Consider the following 16,856-nt stretch of genomic DNA (forward strand, 5'->3'; position numbering starts at 1 on the left):
GAGACAAGTCCACTAGCTTGTTCTCCTCCGACCTTCCAGTCCATCATCACCGACTCCTTCTCCAACTTCCATTTTGAGTACCACACCAATCCTGCACCAACTTCGCCTCCACTTGAGGCATTTTGACCTTTTCCACACCACTGTTTGCGGTGCTCCGACTTTGTCTCCTTGTGGGACACCCTCCACCATACCCCCTGCTGATTCCGGACTTGGTGCCACACATGCTGACTGGATACCAAAGCAAGGTACCGTGCCCTTGTCCTTTATGGACACCAAGACCCTGCCTGTCAGGGCACGGCCTAACCGGCTACCCTGACTCCCTATGCCGGAAGGGAGTTGCCGTAAGACGATCCGGAGTGATCCGAAGAACGCAGGTAATCTCGCTTAGCTCTCGCTTAGCTCCTGCTTCCTATCTTCCGTCCACATGTCACCCCTTTCCCACACCTCGCTTACGATTATCCGAATGAATAGCTATCTTTTCATGTCGTCATTCTATCGGTTATCTTCTATCTCGTTGTAGCCGCACTCTAGTGGGTAGCGGTACCCATGTATATAACTCCTATCTCCGCTGAGGGTGGCACCTCAGCGTTAACAACGACTAGGATTCTCGGGAACGCCCTCTTCGTCGTGAACTGACACGCAGTCCCTGACACTGCCGAGATGTCGGCAGCATTCATCTCACACCTTCTCCTCTCCTGACTCTGGTGCTGTGCTGCAGCTGGCATTCCCAACACTGCCACTCTTAGGCCTTCAAGGGTTCAGGCCCTAAGAGGGGGATACTGTCACAGCCATGCATTCCGGCCCATTCCCTGCCCGTCCTGATGCTGCCCGAGCCTGTTACCGCTATGCGAGCGTGAGCGCGAGCCCCAACCTCAGCCCTATCCTCCCTGAGGACTCCCTGCTCACTCCCCCGCTTGCCCCTAGGCTCCCCCACACCTGGCCGACTCCCCCACAGCCACACCAACCTTCCTGCCCTGAGTCCGCCTCCGGCACCGTGCCCAGCGCGACTCCTCTACCCCACCCACTTGGCCCCTACAGGGCCACTATTATTCCTGCACCTGACTCTGGCCCAACTCTGAGTCCAGTGCCACTATGATACCATCGCCACTATTGCGGCCCTACGCTCCTTCCTTTATTTATCTGTTATTGTTTGTTTTGACCCTCAGTCATTGCCGGCCACTGTACAGCCAACCCCACTCCTTATTCATGTTTGCTTCCAGACCCTTCAGCCTTCGGCCTGGGTCCGCTTCCATTCATTCCTTCCTCCTATATATATCCTGTATACTACATTATCATACTTTAGCTCTAATATCAATGTGACCACGACCCCTAAGTCCTGACCCCAGCAAGGCAACCCCAGTAAGTCTGAAATGAGGGCCAAGAGACAGCTAGGGGGCACAGCGCTCCTTTAGAGTCGCTGAGGCCAAATGCCCTACCCTCGGGCCTTGTTCACAGCATCATGGCCATCGTGGCCTATAGCGGCCTGCAATGGCGACCTTCGGTGCTGACCCCGGACTAGTGTCTAACAAACTCCCAGAATGTCCATATTTTAGCATTAAGGTTCCCAAGACCATGTGTACAAATTCCAACAGAAGGAAGGCCCATCAGGAAACCCCCAAGGCTGATTGAGGTGATTGAGATCATTTCAATGTCACACAATTTACAATCACCACAACCAGGTCCCCTGATTACAATTACACCAATCACATGGGTGATTGAGCTGATTGTACTGATTGTACTAATTGTCACATTTCACTTCTACATGTTGAAGTTCATCGATAAAATTATTATATTTGAAAATTATGTTATGTACATACAGGCATGCAAGTAACTAATACCAAAACACAATGGTGCAAAACAATAGGAGGAAAGCGAAATGGGTGAAAATACAATGTAATTAAACAAAGCAAACGCACCCCTCAACCACTGGACCGTTTGGCACCAAACTCGATGGGAAGATGGAGCTGGATCTCCTCTATCAAACAAGTCTAGGTCCATCAGAAACAGGCATGTGGTTGTTGAGTATGCGCAGTAAGAAGTTGGGGTTAGTGAAATACAATATAATTAAAGAAAGCAGACGCCCACCTCAACCACTGGATCATTTGGCACCAAACTCGGTGGGAGGATGGAGCCAAACCTCTATATCAAACGAGCGTAAGTTCATCCGAAACGGAGGTGTGGTTGTTGAGTACGAGCTGTAAGAAATTGAGGTTAGTGAAATACAATATATTTAAAGGAAGCAGATGCGCACCTCAATCGCTGGACCGTTTGGTACCAATCTCTGTAGAAAGATAGAGCTGGATCTCATCTATCGGATGAGCTTAGAATCGTCAGAAATGGATGCGTGGTTGTTGAGTACATGCAGTAAGAAGTTGGGGATAGTGTCGTGTGTGAGAAGTTAAGTTGGGGTTGGTGTCAGAAACTGTGTTCGAGGTGATCGCGGGAAGCGGAGCAGAGTATGGCAGCGTGAGTGGTCACTTAGCTAATGAACTACTCCGTTGCAAGGCATCATGGGGATGGGACTTCGGCTTCAACGACTTGGCCAGAGCGTTGCGCCACACGTTCTAGGCTGTCCCGTATTTCACGTTAGCAGGAAAGACCTTGCAGCGACGTTGACTTAAGTGGGGATGAAGTTGAGAGGCGAACTTAGGATGAGAGTACTTGGGGGGGAATTCTAGTCGATATTCGAACTAAGGTACATCGACAGTAAACTACAAGTATAAATACGAAAGGAGAACAGAGAAGGGACCAGCCGGTCCAGCGTGGGACGGTGTAACGGGGATTTGCCAGTGTACCCTAAACGAGCCAAATCCCGCGATTCTACCACCCTCAGCAAGCACCTCACATCCATCACATGTAGCCTATATCCCCTCACACTCTTTACACACATTTCCTATTTTCCTAATTTTTCTGATTCCATTTCCGATGTCTAGAGGCCGATGTTTCCACTTTCTTATTGTCATGTGATATTCTTTCCTATTTTGTTTATCAGACTCTTCCGTGACCCGCTGTATAGTTTGTTGGAGAGTATCAGCACCAGACTCGACTGGACCAATATACCCCACTTCAGACCTGACTTGTAGTGAGATCCTTATCCCCCCCCTCTTTCCTGTCGCGAGTCTAGTTGGATAGACCCATTACAATGGGAGCAGGATGATAAGTATGACAGAACTAAAAGAGCGATGAGGACCAGGGAAATGGAACAGAAGAAATGAATGGAACAGAGGACGGCGAAGTTGGGAGGCAGAATGAATAGGCTGACAATCTAGGCGTGCAGATCAGAATGTCAATATACGCATAAATCAAATGTCAATAAAGGAATAACCAATTGTCAATAAAGGAATGTCAATAAGGAGCAGATCAACGGCGACCATAACAACCGCTAGTTAGTTAAGCGAATGAATAGAATAAACAGTATCGGCCGAATGGCTGAGGAACTCAAGTGGTGGCGGGAGAACGAAGGAGGCACTGCTACGGGGCCGTAGAACGGGAACCACTATCAGCGCCGCTAAGTGATGGGCAATGGCGAGATTAACAGGCACGAGTAACGGGCATGAGAATGGGGTGCAGAAAGTGGTAGAGGGGCAGTGTCATGACCCGGCGTTCCCCAGGGCCAGACGACCTCCTCCCTGACCTTCTCCCACGCCTGAACACTCCCCGCACACTCTGCTCGCCGCCCGTCGCTGTCTAACCACTTCCCGCCACCTCTCCACAACACCTTTCCTCTTTGTCGTTGAACGACCTAGCGGTGCAGAGCGCTGCAACCCGTTGTTCCATGTTTCGCCGCACTTTGTTATCTCGCAGCGAAGGTCACGCTTGACCTTCGCTGTCTTGAACACGTGCCCTTTGTTTGTTTTCCTGCTTCTTTTCTCCGCCTGCAATCTCCGTGAGATCTGGCGACTTATTCCCTATTCAGTTCCCTAGCGCTTATATACGGCTTGTAACTAATGCTTGTACTGTAGTTCGAAATCAACTAGAATTACCCCCTAAAGCTTACCTCTGTCCCCGTGAGACCTCCGACCTTCTAAGTATCGGGACTGCGTCGAGAACGAGGCGCAACGCTCCTCCTAGAGTCGTTGAAGCCGAAATCCCGGCTCACTCGCCTAAGTAGCCTCGGCCTCGAGATCGGTGGGGTTTATCCCTCGCTAAAGCTCGGTCGGGTGTAGGACGCCTTTACCACTAGCGGGCAACGCTCGGTCGCCTACGGCTACCCTCGGCGAACCTTCGCACGGTTTTGACAGGCAGGGACTTTGCGGGGCCGTGACAGTTGGATGGAATGACTTGAAAAAAAAGAATATGGGAAGGGTTGGGTGACTGTGGAAGGGTGTTGGCCCATGAGCACAAGTAAGGAACATCGGAGTGGAGTAAAAAATATCGTGTTGCATAGTAAAGAGACATGGGTGTAGATAGCGTGAGGTAAAAAAAAAGTTACAAGTTGCAAACCAATTCATTTGAAAACTGTACAACACCTGGAGCAAACAAATGGACTCGCGATTGTGATGATTGAGACGATTGAGAGTAGTCGATTGGGCAGATTGGGCAGATTGGGCAGATTGGGCAGATTGAGCACTTGAATTGCTCTCAATCACCTCAATCGGCCTCGGGGGTTTCCTGATGCCAAAGGATCTCAAAGCGAGGCTTTCCTGCACTTTCCTCTGGGAAGAAAGGGAAGCTGACTACCAAATGGCCGGCTGCATTGCTAAAAAAACCAGAGCGAAGCAGCCCTTTGTTGAGCAAATGAAGTTTCCTTGAACTCTGAGAGTGAGCTAACGGTAAAACCATTCAAGCTTGCCGAGTATGATGCCCCCATTGGTGCCTCCTGGACGATCTATCATGGCAACTCCACACACAAGAATGGATGGACATTTCGTCTCCTGGTCCCCACTTCGCTCGTGACAGTGCTTCGTCACTGTAGGCCACCTCCCGAAGGATGTTATAATGGCTTGGGCTCGAGAACTGATACTAAACATCATTGCTGGTGCTGGTGCATGTGAAGCAGCCATGCCTGAAGCAGCCTCCCTGCATGCTTCAAACAAAGCCCACCGCAAAGCCTTGAGGCACAAAGCAAGCTTGTGTTGTGGAATCAGGAATGACAAGATCAGCGTCACTCCACCTGACTATCTGGATCGGCGTGGTGCCCGCATCTCTCTCTGGCAATGACGGCGTCGTCGTCGTCTCCAAGTGCCGGGAGCTTCTTGAAGAATACAACATCGCCGACGTCGACGTCGAGATCCGCGAGTCAGTCGTTACTCGCTGGGGGAGCTGGGATTCACTGAAGCATGTGCGTTCCGGGTCCGACCTCTGCACCAAGTTCTGATCCTGATTCATAGCAGAAATAGTAGCAACGCCCAGGGGCACTGAAAGGTTCGGTGACGAGGACGAGTTTGCTTGCCAGGGTGTTTCTCGAGGCTGGATTGAGACAGAGCATAGCATGTTGGGGGATTGGAAATCAAGCCATCGGAGCGGTCTCGAAGCATATCTTGTTTCCCTTTGGCTGGTGGCGTCCACTTCTTTTGTCCCTTTTCGTCTAATCAGCTTGCGAAAAATGGTGGATGCTTTGTACTTTGTCTTCTGCAATGTCTGAATATTTTCGCTGGCAACGATGGAAATTTAAGACAATCTCGTTCCTGCCGCCGCCAGTCACTTCTTCGGCACGCGTTTCCATAATGCCTTCATAGTATTGCCCAAACTCATGCGTCCCTAACTTTCATAGGGATGTGAGGGAATATAGGATTTTTACTGCCTTGAAGCAGATGGCGGCCGGATAGAAAGCTCTGTGTCGCGGATAAGGGGCAGACGTACTATGTACAACTACAGGGGAGGATTCAGCACTTGCGAAATGGGAGTGGCGTGGCACTCCAGATCAATACGGCAAGTGTGAGTAAAATGAGTATTCCTGGCGGAGAGTGAGGCGTTTTACATGTTTTGCATTACAGAGCCATCAAGTACAACGACAATGCATTGATGAATGGCTGCAGGCGCGTCATGCTCTCAGAGCAATACATATGATATATGTCAATGGTGGCTAGGTGTCAGTATAATCTTTTTAAAGCCACTGAATATGCTCTAGCTCTCAGGCGACTTGGTGATCCATACATGGTGGTAATGGTGACGAAGTGATGTACGTCACCGCCAAGGTTAATTCTTAAGATGCCAAGTTTGCTGCCAAAGCTGTTTCTCAATGCCAGAGTCAGAGTCAGAGAGTGGATAGTTTGGAACAAAAGCACACTTGAGTTGGTTTTCTTGCCGTTCCGTTGCGATAAGGATTTTGCCCGCGTAGTTTACATTGCTACAAGTCATGATATTGATTGCGACGGCGGCCGCGGTCGAGGCCGCGAAAATTCATGGTTTGAGCCCTATACATGGAACACTCAAATCCAATTGGTCACATCGTGGGCATTTCAAACCCCGATAGATCCACAAAAATAATCTCACCTCCACGTCCACCGATACAAACCTTATCTTTATCACAATGGACTGCCGTGCTTGCTTCAAAAAAGTCAGGTAGCCAGCAAATATGAAGTGTTGCGTCCTGATGCTTCACACAGAGGCTGCGGTCCTGCAACGTATACTTGACGCCCAGTGCAGCGGTGTTAGAAGACCAGTGCTGCTGGACTTCTGACGCCGTCATCTTTGTCAACGCCAAGGGCCGCACATATTGCACTTCGAGGTTGGAATGAACGGCCAAACAAGCCCCATCATTTGAGAACGAGACCGATGCAAGGTTGGGAAACCACTGCCTTCCCAGGCAAGCGCCCGTCCTGACATCCCATAATCGTACCGTCTCGTCAGAGGAGGCCGAGACCAAATGGCGCCCATCTGGGGAGAATGATACGGATCGCGCCAAGCATATATGCCCATTGAGCACATTGGAAGTTGTTCCTGACGCAATATCCCATATCCGCATCGTTCCGTCGAAGGAGCCGGAAGCCAAATGGCATCCATCTGGGGAGAATGCCACCGAATGCACCCAATCAGCGTGCCCAGTGAGAACGGCAGAAACTGTCCCTGATGCAACATCCCATATCCGCACTGTCCCATCACCAGAGGCCGAGGCCAAGCGGTGCCCTTCTGGGGAGACTGTTACAGAATGTACCACATCGGAATGTCCGCTGACCAATTGAACATCCGCAACTGATGCAACATCCCATATCCGCACTGTCCTGTCATCTGAGGCCGAGGCCAGGTGGCGACTGTCGGAGGCGAACGCCACAGAACGCACCCAGTTGGCATGCCCACTGAGGACAGCACAAGCCATCCCTGACGCTACATCCCATATTCGCACTGTCTTGTCAGAGGAGCTTGAGGCCAATCGACGTCCATCTGGGGAGAAGGCCACGGAATGCACCAGGCCCGTGTGCCCAGTGAGAACCGCAGAAGTTGACCCTGATGCAACATCCCACATCCGCACCGTATTATCAGACGAGCCCGTGGCTAGGTGACCTCCATCCGGAGAAAAGGCTACAAAGTGCACCCAGTCCGCATGCCCAGCGAGGACGGCAGAAACTGTCCCCATTGAAACATCCCATATGCGGACTGTCCTGTCCTCAGAGGCAGAGGCTAAGCGATGCCCATCCTGCGAAAATGTTACAGACTTTACACCTTCGGTATGTCCATCGAGCAGCATAGCTGTCCCTGAGGCGACGTCCCATATCCGCACCATCACATCAGAGCCCGACGCCAAGCGACACCCATTTGGAGAAAATGCTACACAACACAACCAGTTGGTATGTCCATGCAACGTAGCAGAAACTGTCCTCGACGCAACATCCCATATTCGCACCGTCTTGTCATTGGAGGCCGAGGCCAAGTAACACCCATCCGTTGAAAATGCAACGGAATGCACTGCATCGGAGTGCCCACGGAGCACAGCAGAAGCTGTACCCGATGCTACATCCCATATCTGCACTGTCTTGTCATCGGAAGCCGAGGCCAAGTGACGCCCATCAAGGGAGAATGCTACACAATACATGGGGCTGGTATGTCTCAATACTGAGACTAGTGGAGACCATGCGTCCGACTTGGCGGGCATTCCGGTGATTATTGCGTGACGGCGTTGGTCGAATAACAGGGGAAATGTCGACTGCAATACAGAGCTTGTCGGCAGAAAAGGATGGGAATCAGCCAGAACAGATAGTGAGCATGCACTGATCGCGGCACGCGACTGGGATATCATCCTGTACAACGAGTGAAAAATTGCTTGGAGTGGCGAGTCACCCTTCACGAAAATGCATGAGCGAACGCCGTATAAAGAAAACTAGATGCCTACTGCCCATCCTCCTAAATCATGTAAGCCTCTCAGAACTTCATCGACTTTGCCCATGATCCCCATGGCGGCAACCCAGTGGAGCAACTCAGGAACAGCTTCCCCCAGGGCAACGAGCACTCCCTTGTCACCACGCTTGGATTGACATACTGTGCTATGCCAATCGCAGCACATAGACTGAAGCGAAGATGGCACTAATTTCTCGAACTCGGCACGAAGATCAGGAATGTCGTCATTTGGCATATATCGCCAGATGCGTGGTAAATTGTCTAACATACGCAGATGCGGAAGGTTCTTCAAGTACAGCAATGGGCTTAAACGAGTCATGTCAGATCCAGACCCAAACCGACGATGACCTATAACCACACACCGAAGCTTCGCTGTAATGTCGCTCATAATGGGCCGATCACCGGGTGAGCGTGAAAAGCAGCCGAGAATACATTCAGAAATAGCATCTGGATTATCCAGCTTATATGGAAGTGCCGAGGGAGCAACCGCTGGAATTTGGAATTCGTACCGTACCCAGTCGTACGGGGGCTTGTCGCACACTATCTGCTCCAGCACATGAGTGCGAGGACCTAATCCGTCCGAGAACGTGAGGACTCACCTCCATGGACGCACATCCGAATGCCCAGACATCGCTCATTTTATTGCGTCCCTCCGAAGTACCATCCAATAGCTCCGGACATACAAAGCGAATTGTTCCATGGGCGCTCGTCGATTGCGCATATGTAGTAATGTCACCAAGGATGGACGACAGTCCGAAATCGCACAACTTGGCAGTCTCGTCCACACATGTCACAACAATATTACTCTGTGATAAATCATATGATTAAGCATGATCGAATTAAATAAAAAAGAAATGGGTGAGTACCGATTTAACATCACCGTGAATGATCCCTTTCGAGTGGAGATAGGCCAGTCCCGTTGCAACATCAAGAACCTCATCAAAAGATCAGATCTCCCGCATCCATTCAGGGACAGCTTCAATCCTACCAATCTATTCCGATCCGCATTTGGGTGCTCGTGAAGGTACGCTTTCACGTCTCCTCCGTCACACCACGCTGAAATCAAGCTCGCACGAATGACATCGTCATCTTCCTCCAACATCCACCCATGAAACACGACGATGTTCGGGTGACTTAAATTGCACCACACCTTCATTTCACGCTTGATTCGCTGCCCAAACAGGACACTGAGCCGATCCAACTTCCAATAGAACGGGACAAGACATACTCGAAGGCCCTTTCTAAACACTGGTTGCTCGAAGCTCCGAACGATCTTCAAGACTTTAACGCAGACATATTTATTGGGGGATGACTGCATAAATCGTGATCACGGCTGAGCATACACTGCAGAGCGGTTGCTAAGGTACTCACGCTTTCACGGTAAGTGCCCTCGTACACATCACCAAATGCACCAGATCCCTTTGGCCGGTTGCGATCAAAGGTGACCTTTCCTGAAAGATTTCGTGCATCCACGTCAGAGAGCTCGTCCGAGAGTCGTTGGTAGGGTGTTCTGGACGACATCCGCAAAGTCGAAAAAGCCCAGAAAGTTTAAAGAAGAGAGCCTTGAGGCCAAGAACGCAATGAAAGCCCTAGGCTGAAGCAGCCTCTATAGATAGATGAAAGCCCCTTATGGTAACGCCATGTGTTTCTGGATATTCCGCCGGCAAACTCCTGAGAGTCCCGGAATGAAAATGGGCAAGAAATAAAATAGTCTGGTGGTGCCCGTCGTCCTTCGTCCTTCGTCCAAGGAGCACGCAGATCCCGGATCCCGCTCCATGGGTGGGTCGCCACTGAGTCCTGACAGATGTTCGGAAATTGAAATTGTGTGGCCGGTGAGTAAGTAACTCGTGGGATTCTATTATGTAAGCACGATGGTGTTTACGCTTGCGACCGTGCGCAAGTTCCCAAGCGCGATTGGTCAATGGAAATGTCGATACATCTCGCTAAATGGATGACGACTAACGGCGCCAAAATATGTCTGCTCCTGGGAACTTGGGTGATTGCGAGTTGATGACAATGACGGCTCGAGCACACAATTATAATTCAATTAACATGGCAGGAATTATGCATGATTCGACCCAGGCCGGACGGCGGTTCCGGTATGAGCCATCAGAATCGCGACATGTACATATTTCGAAATGAAGGTGTACTCCTTGCCAGACAGGATCCTGTGTAATGCTCCAATTGCAGGCGGAGCTCTGGAGGGATGCACGAATTGAAATCATACATGTGCCTTAATTAACATTGAGCAACTGCTTACTTTTGGTGGTAAATTAATGAGTGGTACTGCGAGGACAGTGATGACGGCAGCATGCATAGTAGTCACTGAGACGATGTGTCAATCTAATTTGACTTGATTCACCGAATCATTTGTTCGTTAGGCCGGGTCATATTTGTGGGGGGCATGGTTGTAGCTAATGATGCTATTCACAAAATCTAATGTTGGGAACCAAAACGGAAAAAGAAAAACTACATTAATGTATAATAAGCGCCTAAGCCCACGGAGCGAGTTCCAAACCGGCATCCCTAATTGCAGGGCTAGCAGCAATTCGTACCACCCCGACCGGACTCGGAGACTTCAGCAGATCAGTAGGAATATCAAGAGTCCAGTCTCTACGAAGTATGCTGTAGATTTGGTTGAAAGTCGTGAGCGAAGAAGGCGTGGCAAAGCCGTCGTCGCCACCACTGGCACTGCCGAGGCCGGCGCTGTTGCTCTCGGAATGGACGAGATGGAGGAGGGTGAGTTTAAGCCGAGTTCGATAGCCCGCAGTGAGATGGAGGTGCTGTGTGACAGGATGAAATGCATTATGAATGATGCTGGCTCAATGGCGGTTGTACTACTGACTGTGAAAGCTAGTGCTAGTGCGTTTGACGGTACATCTGAGAGTCGGGATATCCTTAAGCGCCTTTGATGATTTTGTTCGTTCGACCATGACCGACATTTGCGTCAGCAATCGTTCACATTCGATCAGAGTCGTCAAAGCATCTTGGACAGAAAGAAGGGAATAGCCTGCATTTTTGTTGGTAGTGCGAGTCAGAAGGCTCAGCCAACGCTTTGAGCGAGAGCGTCTTCGAGGGCAATCGTTACGCCCGGGAGTGATGTTGACGTCGGTGTCCGATACAAAGTGCCAATCTACGACTCTGAAGTCTAGTGAGGGCTAGGATGACATAATAGATCTTACCTTGAATCATCTGGAGCAAATCGGCCGAGAGAGGGGTTTTGGATACACTCATCTTTCAGAGAGGGAAATTTACCCTTACGATTTTGTGAACTAGAAGCTCTTAAGTGACCATTCTCGAAAACAGAACCAGGTTGAGATGGCAAACTGTTCTCCTTCTCTGTTCCGTTAATGTCCCAGGGGAGATTCGAAAAATGGATCTCTGCAACCTACGAGTGCCAGCGGAGTCGAGCCCTACTAAGCGAGAAGAGGAATGCTCCGCATCGTACGTACGGAAAGCGCCGTTAGCTGCATCATTGACGATCCCAAGACCAATGGGATGTGTGCGGGACGGAACTTCGGGTGAAGCGAATGACTGGACAGGATTTACAGCATCGTCAATCCGCCGGTCCGCCCCATCAGATGAGGTTTTTTCGGATTCAGAACCAGTAAAACCACGCAGAGGTGATACCATGCGGGTCCATTACCACTGCCACTGCCTTCCGATGATCCATCGTAGGCCTTAAGAACAAATTGGCTGAGAGGAGAGTGATGGCTTCTACGAACTATGCTGTCCATCGCTTCGCACGAGTCCGCTGGACGAGGAGACATGAACATGCCGTCATAGCCACGAGAAGGCGAAGAGACGCTGAAGGATCCTTGAAATGAGATGTCGTCGTCGGCATAGTTAGGAGAGACAGAGTTGAGATTGGAAGAGAACGAAGAACTCTGCTCCAGGTCCGGAGCGATAACTGAGATCGAGGGTGTGCTTCTCTCCTTCCCAGATGAGACATCAAGTTGACGAATCGAGCGCATGGCATGCCTCAACAAGCCATGACTGAAAGACTGAAGGAGTCGAGTTGGCGCAAAAGACACTCGCTTCTGCATGCCAGAGTCACTAGAAGTCTGAGAAATACCATCGCGGTCAGGTAGAATTCTGATGTGATTAGGCGGAAAGACCATTCCAATTCGCTTGAATTTGGTCTGGAGGGAATTATACTCCTGAAGTGACCAATGGCGATACTCAAGGAGGCGCAAGTAAACCATTCTTTCCTTATGGTTGCTGGAAATTATCAATGGTGATTAGTGATATATATGAATATAGCAACCTTAGCTTACCCATCTTCTTGAACAGCAGCCTTTATGGAAGACAGGGAAGCTTGCGGCCAAAGAGACCTCAAATTTTCGCAGATATACGGATCAACAGTCCTGATCTCCGAACCCAACTTTTCCTTCAACTTCGAATGGCTAATCACAGACGGCGAGGGACCTCGTTGGGGAGCAGGAATGAGAGCCAATGCAGAATGTTCCAAAATCCCCCTCAGCTGAGTGACCTAAGTTTGAGAAAAATGGAAAGCCGAGGACTGATTTGGCTCACCGTAATGCGGCTGTCCGCGTCCTCGATCACATGCAGCGAAGGAGGTCCGCTGCTACAGGTGGTATCCCAGGAGGCACGACAACTCTACGTTTGGTGGGATCCAAGACAATATCCCCGTAAGGAAGACTACCAGTTAGAAGAACACTGAACATGACACCACAAGAGTACACATCCGCCGCTCGAGCATCAGATGGAATCCAGACAGAACCTCAGGAGACACATAATTAAGATCGAGAGAAGCATCAAGAAGACAAGCAACTTTCGATGAATCGTCGTCCACCCATGATGCGTAGCCAAAACCCATTAATCTCAGATTATCTTTCCTATCGACAACCACAGAACTCGGATTGATGTTGCCGTGTGCAATCCGTAGACCGTGGCAGTAATTGAGAGTCGAAGTTAGTTGATGAAGGTAGCGCACCGCTTTCAAAAAGCCCATTGCGCGCGGCAAAGAGCTGATGAGAGGGGAAGAGTTAAAATATTCGAGGAACGCAAAGCTAAAATTATCAGTGTTATCAAATAACTCTCCACTTCAGAGATTGGGCGTACAGCTCGTCCCTAGACTCCCAAACATCCAACAGACGTACGACATGCCTGTGCTGCACTAACTTGAGGAGGACAATTTCTCGATCAATTAGCAAGAGGTCGTCGCATTGCGAGTGTCGAGAGAAACGCAGAGAGGGCGATGGAGAGGGTGAAGGTGCATTAAGAGGTTTGGTGGCGATCATCGTGGCTGCCAATTGCCCAGTGAGGACGTTCTGAGCCAGGCGAACGTGTTCTTCGAAGTGCAAGGTAAGTGGATGTGATTAGATAACCAGCCAAGAGATACAAGCTTACTCCAGTCCCCGAAAGAAATCCTCCTTCCAACTCGCCATGGACCAATGATGTGTGGATTGAGAAATGGGCGCGAAGGCCGTTCATTGTTTGTGCGAGGAGCATCCTCCATGTCCGGAATTAGCACGCACAAGATAATAAGACTCGGAAAAGATGGACGACAATGTAGCTATGTACTATTTGTGTGTTTGGCTGTTCAAGATAGCGCTGATGTGCAATCAGTGTGCCGATGTTGAAAACGAGTCTGACAGACGAACGGAGATTCGACTTCTCGACCCAAACATACTACAGAATTTCAACATCTCACGATTGAGACCAACCTATAATAGTTCATGCAAGGCTAGTGTAACGCATTTTCCCTGGCACAGTACTACCACTCTTTCTTGTGACTCACTCAGTTTCTAGCTCCCACTCGGCCGGGCATTTAGATCCCTCAACAAACCCGGGCCCAGCAGCTACGAGGTTCCAGCAAAAAAGTTGCCAGATGTGACCCTTATTGGGTAATATAATACCGCCGATGCCTGTGATTCGGGCCGGACTTGTGAGAATCACAAACCCAACCCTTCGTGTTTCTCGGCGAGGTGCTTGAGGCCTGCTTACGTTGCCGGTTTAAAACCTTATATTAGTCTCGGTCCTTCTAATGCTCAATAACCACCCCCATCCGGTGCCATCATCTCCGCCTACAGAAGTTATTGACCCATGGAGCTAGGTGCATACTTGGGCACAGGCATCCGCCACGATATATATGGCTTAATCTGCAAGCTCAACCTTGATTCAAATCGTCAACTGAGTCACGGGAAATGTGCTCCCCTGCCTAAAGAAAACTTGGCTACGAAATCGATACTCGATGGAAACAAACGCTAATCCTCCAACCGTTAGAGAAGGTTGGGAACACCAAAATTAATTTAATGGGAAAAACCACGGTGAAAGCACCCCATTGTCAATCGGACAACGATGATCCAGTATTTATACTACTCCACAATTGTCAGACACCAAGTTATGTAACGAATAACCCTCACCTTCCGCGGGACTGGAGCGCTCTCAAGTGTTATTGATCTGTGACGCTTGATGATATGTATTGGGAGCCCCACCGATACCTCGTCCATTCTGCATAATTCGGTAATTTGCCAATATTGGTAATGTGCTGACGCAGCACTGGATGTGGAAGGTTCCGCGAGTGTTCCTTATCTGGCCAATTCCCACACTAAGGCTGACAGGTCGCCCCGCGCCATCGGCGCGTGATCCCCTATCCTCGATCATAGACTTCATATCTACTTGAGCTTGGTTGTTGAACCATGGGTGAGTTGCCTGCTTTATTACGGCTTTGACATTGAGGGTTCTCACCTGTCCTGATCATTGGGATTTTACTCTTTTGCTCCCACCCCAGCCACCGTCAAGAGTTCTGCATCAGAAGCGCCTGTCTCTAATATGGTCAGGGCAAATATCCGCCTAAGCTCCTGGAATCTCCGATACGACTCGAAGCCAGATAACATCACAGTGTCTCACACGATCGCAAATTTGAAGAGTCCACTTGTCCAACCCAATCCATATAACTGCAATCCCGTTGAGTTGCCATGGAGCACCAGACGCACTTATGTTTCTAGCACTTTGTTGCATGAGCGAGTCCAACTGATAGGTATGCCAATTGAGATTGCAACCGAATGCGCATTACATATATTATGCTTATCTGCCTCGTACCGTAAGGATTCCAGGAAGCTCTGATTCGCCAGGTAAACGACCTCCAAGTGCTTCTAAGCAATGAATGGGGTGGGTCGGGGTAGGACGAGACGATGGCAAACAAGCGGGTGAATATAGCCCAATCTTCTTCAGAAAGTTCGCAAATTAGGCCATCCATCTGCCATTGGATTTAACCCATCACTTTAGATCAGTCTTTAATCTCATCGACTCTGATACATTCTGGCTTACGTACGTTCCGTCCCTCATGCGATCAGCCGAGTTAGAATATCCTAACCTCCTCCTTCCCAAGAGACACCCCCTTTAAGCCGTCCAAGTACCGCGGTGCCGGTTCATACCGCGTATGCACCGTAGCTCACCTAGAAATCCTCGCTACTGGGCAGCGCTTCACACTGCTAAACACACACCTTGACGACCAGAGCGATGCGCAGCGTAGGTTGGGAGCATCCCTCATCTTGCACCGGGCTCATTATGAGGCTGTCAAAACCAAGAGGCCGGTTTTGGTTACCGGAGATTTCAATAGGTGAGGATAAGTGCTCCATTTGCGATTTTCATTTTCAACAGATTCTCCCTCAAGTTCCCCAAACGGGAGCGATTCTGGGGCATACCAAATCACTACTGGTGGCATAAATCCCGCAGCAATTCCATCCTCATTCACACAGAAGTACCCTATTCTGAGCGACCATGGTCCTAAATTTACCGAGCAAGACCTCAAGGCCCATGTCCCTCGCCAGCATATCTCAGGGGATTTTGCTACATTCACAGGTAGGACTCTTTTCCATTTAATTTCCTCCATTTATTCAGTTTTGCCTAGGCTTCACTCAGCCAAATAACACCTGGGCTTACAACCGGATCGATTTTATATTTGGAAGCTCGCGGGGCGGGTGGTGTGTCCGATACTTTTTGGCTCGTTTCTCCCTATATCAATGAGACTTATTTCGTCAGGGATGCCACTTCTTATAGGGTCGGGAGCTCCTTTACCGATGATGGGGTGTGGGCAAGCGACCATCGTCCGGTATATGTGGACGTCACTTTGACTTAAGGCGTCCCATCTCCACCTTCATCCTTAAATTGGATTGCAGCGAACTTGTTCGCCCATGTAGCGTCACGGTAGTGTCAAAATCGACCCCAGTTTCCTTAGATGTTGAGTAAGGCCCTATGACTGGGTTAGTTCTGTGCGCTTTGTCGCAACCACCCTATCGAGACTCAGCCGGCATGCAGGACCAATTTTCGTCCCAGCATTCCTGATGAGTAGCCATCTGTTTGTATTTCCGTTTCACAAAGACTACGTAGCGGAAACATCTCGATCTCTCGGTAAGCACACTTCGAATATTGGGATCTGTCGAGGCGATCTTCCTCACAATTTTTACTTCAGGAAATCATCTTAAATGAGTTAAGCCTAGAGGAAATATCTTTCGCCCTCATACTCGAACGCGTCTGGGAAATATTGATGCCTGTAACATGACGATATCGTCAAAGCATTCTCAGCTGCATTGAGCTGGGAATTGGTAGACGGT

General features: G+C 49.7%; 4 protein-coding genes across 4 annotated transcripts; 2 read left to right on the forward strand and 2 right to left on the reverse strand.

The window, feature by feature from the left end:
- Positions 1-5,089: 5,089 nt before the first annotated feature.
- Positions 5,090-6,120, forward strand: EI90DRAFT_3019067 (uncharacterized protein; the record flags this gene model as incomplete). Its single annotated transcript, XM_039057304.1, is given in 4 exon segments — positions 5,090-5,281; positions 5,732-5,798; positions 5,818-5,877; positions 6,071-6,120. The coding sequence occupies 4 exon segments, from the start codon at positions 5,090-5,092 to the stop codon at positions 6,118-6,120; spliced, it is 369 nt and encodes a 122-aa protein (XP_038912280.1).
- A 5-nt stretch (positions 6,121-6,125) lies between these two features.
- EI90DRAFT_2976387 (WD40-repeat-containing domain protein) lies at positions 6,126-10,095 on the reverse strand. Its single transcript, XM_039055879.1, has 8 exons — positions 9,646-10,095; positions 9,503-9,586; positions 9,263-9,445; positions 9,141-9,209; positions 8,874-9,080; positions 8,637-8,818; positions 8,270-8,579; positions 6,126-8,218 (listed from the first exon to the last, which is right to left on the reverse strand). The coding sequence occupies exons 1-8, from the start codon at positions 9,793-9,795 to the stop codon at positions 6,386-6,388; spliced, it is 3,018 nt and encodes a 1,005-aa protein (XP_038912281.1). The 5' UTR covers positions 9,796-10,095; the 3' UTR covers positions 6,126-6,385.
- Positions 10,096-10,656: 561 nt separating this feature from the next.
- EI90DRAFT_3072814 (kinase-like domain-containing protein) lies at positions 10,657-14,106 on the reverse strand. Its single transcript, XM_039061395.1, has 11 exons — positions 13,648-14,106; positions 13,360-13,588; positions 13,014-13,307; positions 12,841-12,954; positions 12,811-12,820; positions 12,552-12,757; positions 11,892-12,495; positions 11,667-11,808; positions 11,457-11,613; positions 11,120-11,415; positions 10,657-11,095 (listed from the first exon to the last, which is right to left on the reverse strand). The coding sequence occupies exons 1-11, from the start codon at positions 13,754-13,756 to the stop codon at positions 10,767-10,769; spliced, it is 2,490 nt and encodes an 829-aa protein (XP_038912282.1). The 5' UTR covers positions 13,757-14,106; the 3' UTR covers positions 10,657-10,766.
- A 736-nt stretch (positions 14,107-14,842) lies between these two features.
- EI90DRAFT_3072821 (Endonuclease/exonuclease/phosphatase) lies at positions 14,843-16,493 on the forward strand. Its single transcript, XM_039061396.1, has 8 exons — positions 14,843-15,280; positions 15,349-15,411; positions 15,447-15,477; positions 15,529-15,570; positions 15,632-15,862; positions 15,917-16,104; positions 16,154-16,226; positions 16,285-16,493. The coding sequence occupies exons 1-8, from the start codon at positions 15,073-15,075 to the stop codon at positions 16,379-16,381; spliced, it is 933 nt and encodes a 310-aa protein (XP_038912283.1). The 5' UTR covers positions 14,843-15,072; the 3' UTR covers positions 16,382-16,493.
- Positions 16,494-16,856: the final 363 nt, after the last annotated feature.

Source organism: Cantharellus anzutake (assembly GCF_015039405.1).
Source record: "Cantharellus anzutake strain C23 chromosome Unknown EI90scaffold_52, whole genome shotgun sequence".
NCBI classification, from domain to species: Eukaryota; Fungi; Basidiomycota; class Agaricomycetes; order Cantharellales; family Hydnaceae; genus Cantharellus; species Cantharellus anzutake.

Excerpts from the sequence above, each read along its gene's own strand:
- EI90DRAFT_2976387 (XM_039055879.1), bottom strand. The coding sequence starts at position 9,795 with ATGTCGTCCAGAACACCCTACCAACGACTCTCGGACGAGCTCTCTGAC. Across the intron at positions 9,446-9,502 it reads TGTTTAGAAAGGGCCTTCGA|CGAATCAAGCGTGAAATGAA; the intron begins GTATGTCTTGTC and ends CTGTTTGGGCAG. Across the intron at positions 8,580-8,636 it reads GACATTACAGCGAAGCTTCG|CCCATTGCTGTACTTGAAGA; the intron begins GTGTGTGGTTAT and ends GACTCGTTTAAG.
- EI90DRAFT_3072814 (XM_039061395.1), bottom strand. The coding sequence starts at position 13,756 with ATGGAGGATGCTCCTCGCACAAACAATGAACGGCCTTCGCGCCCATTT. Across the intron at positions 13,308-13,359 it reads TGGGAGTCTAGGGACGAGCT|CTTTGCGTTCCTCGAATATT; the intron begins GTACGCCCAATC and ends TGATAATTTTAG. Across the intron at positions 11,096-11,119 it reads CACTAGCACTAGCTTTCACA|CCAGCATCATTCATAATGCA; the intron begins GTCAGTAGTACA and ends ACCGCCATTGAG.
- EI90DRAFT_3072821 (XM_039061396.1), top strand. The coding sequence starts at position 15,073 with ATGGTCAGGGCAAATATCCGCCTAAGCTCCTGGAATCTCCGATACGAC. Across the intron at positions 15,412-15,446 it reads GCTTCTAAGCAATGAATGGG|CGGGTGAATATAGCCCAATC; the intron begins GTGGGTCGGGGT and ends ATGGCAAACAAG. Across the intron at positions 16,227-16,284 it reads GGAAGCTCGCGGGGCGGGTG|GGATGCCACTTCTTATAGGG; the intron begins GTGTGTCCGATA and ends TTATTTCGTCAG.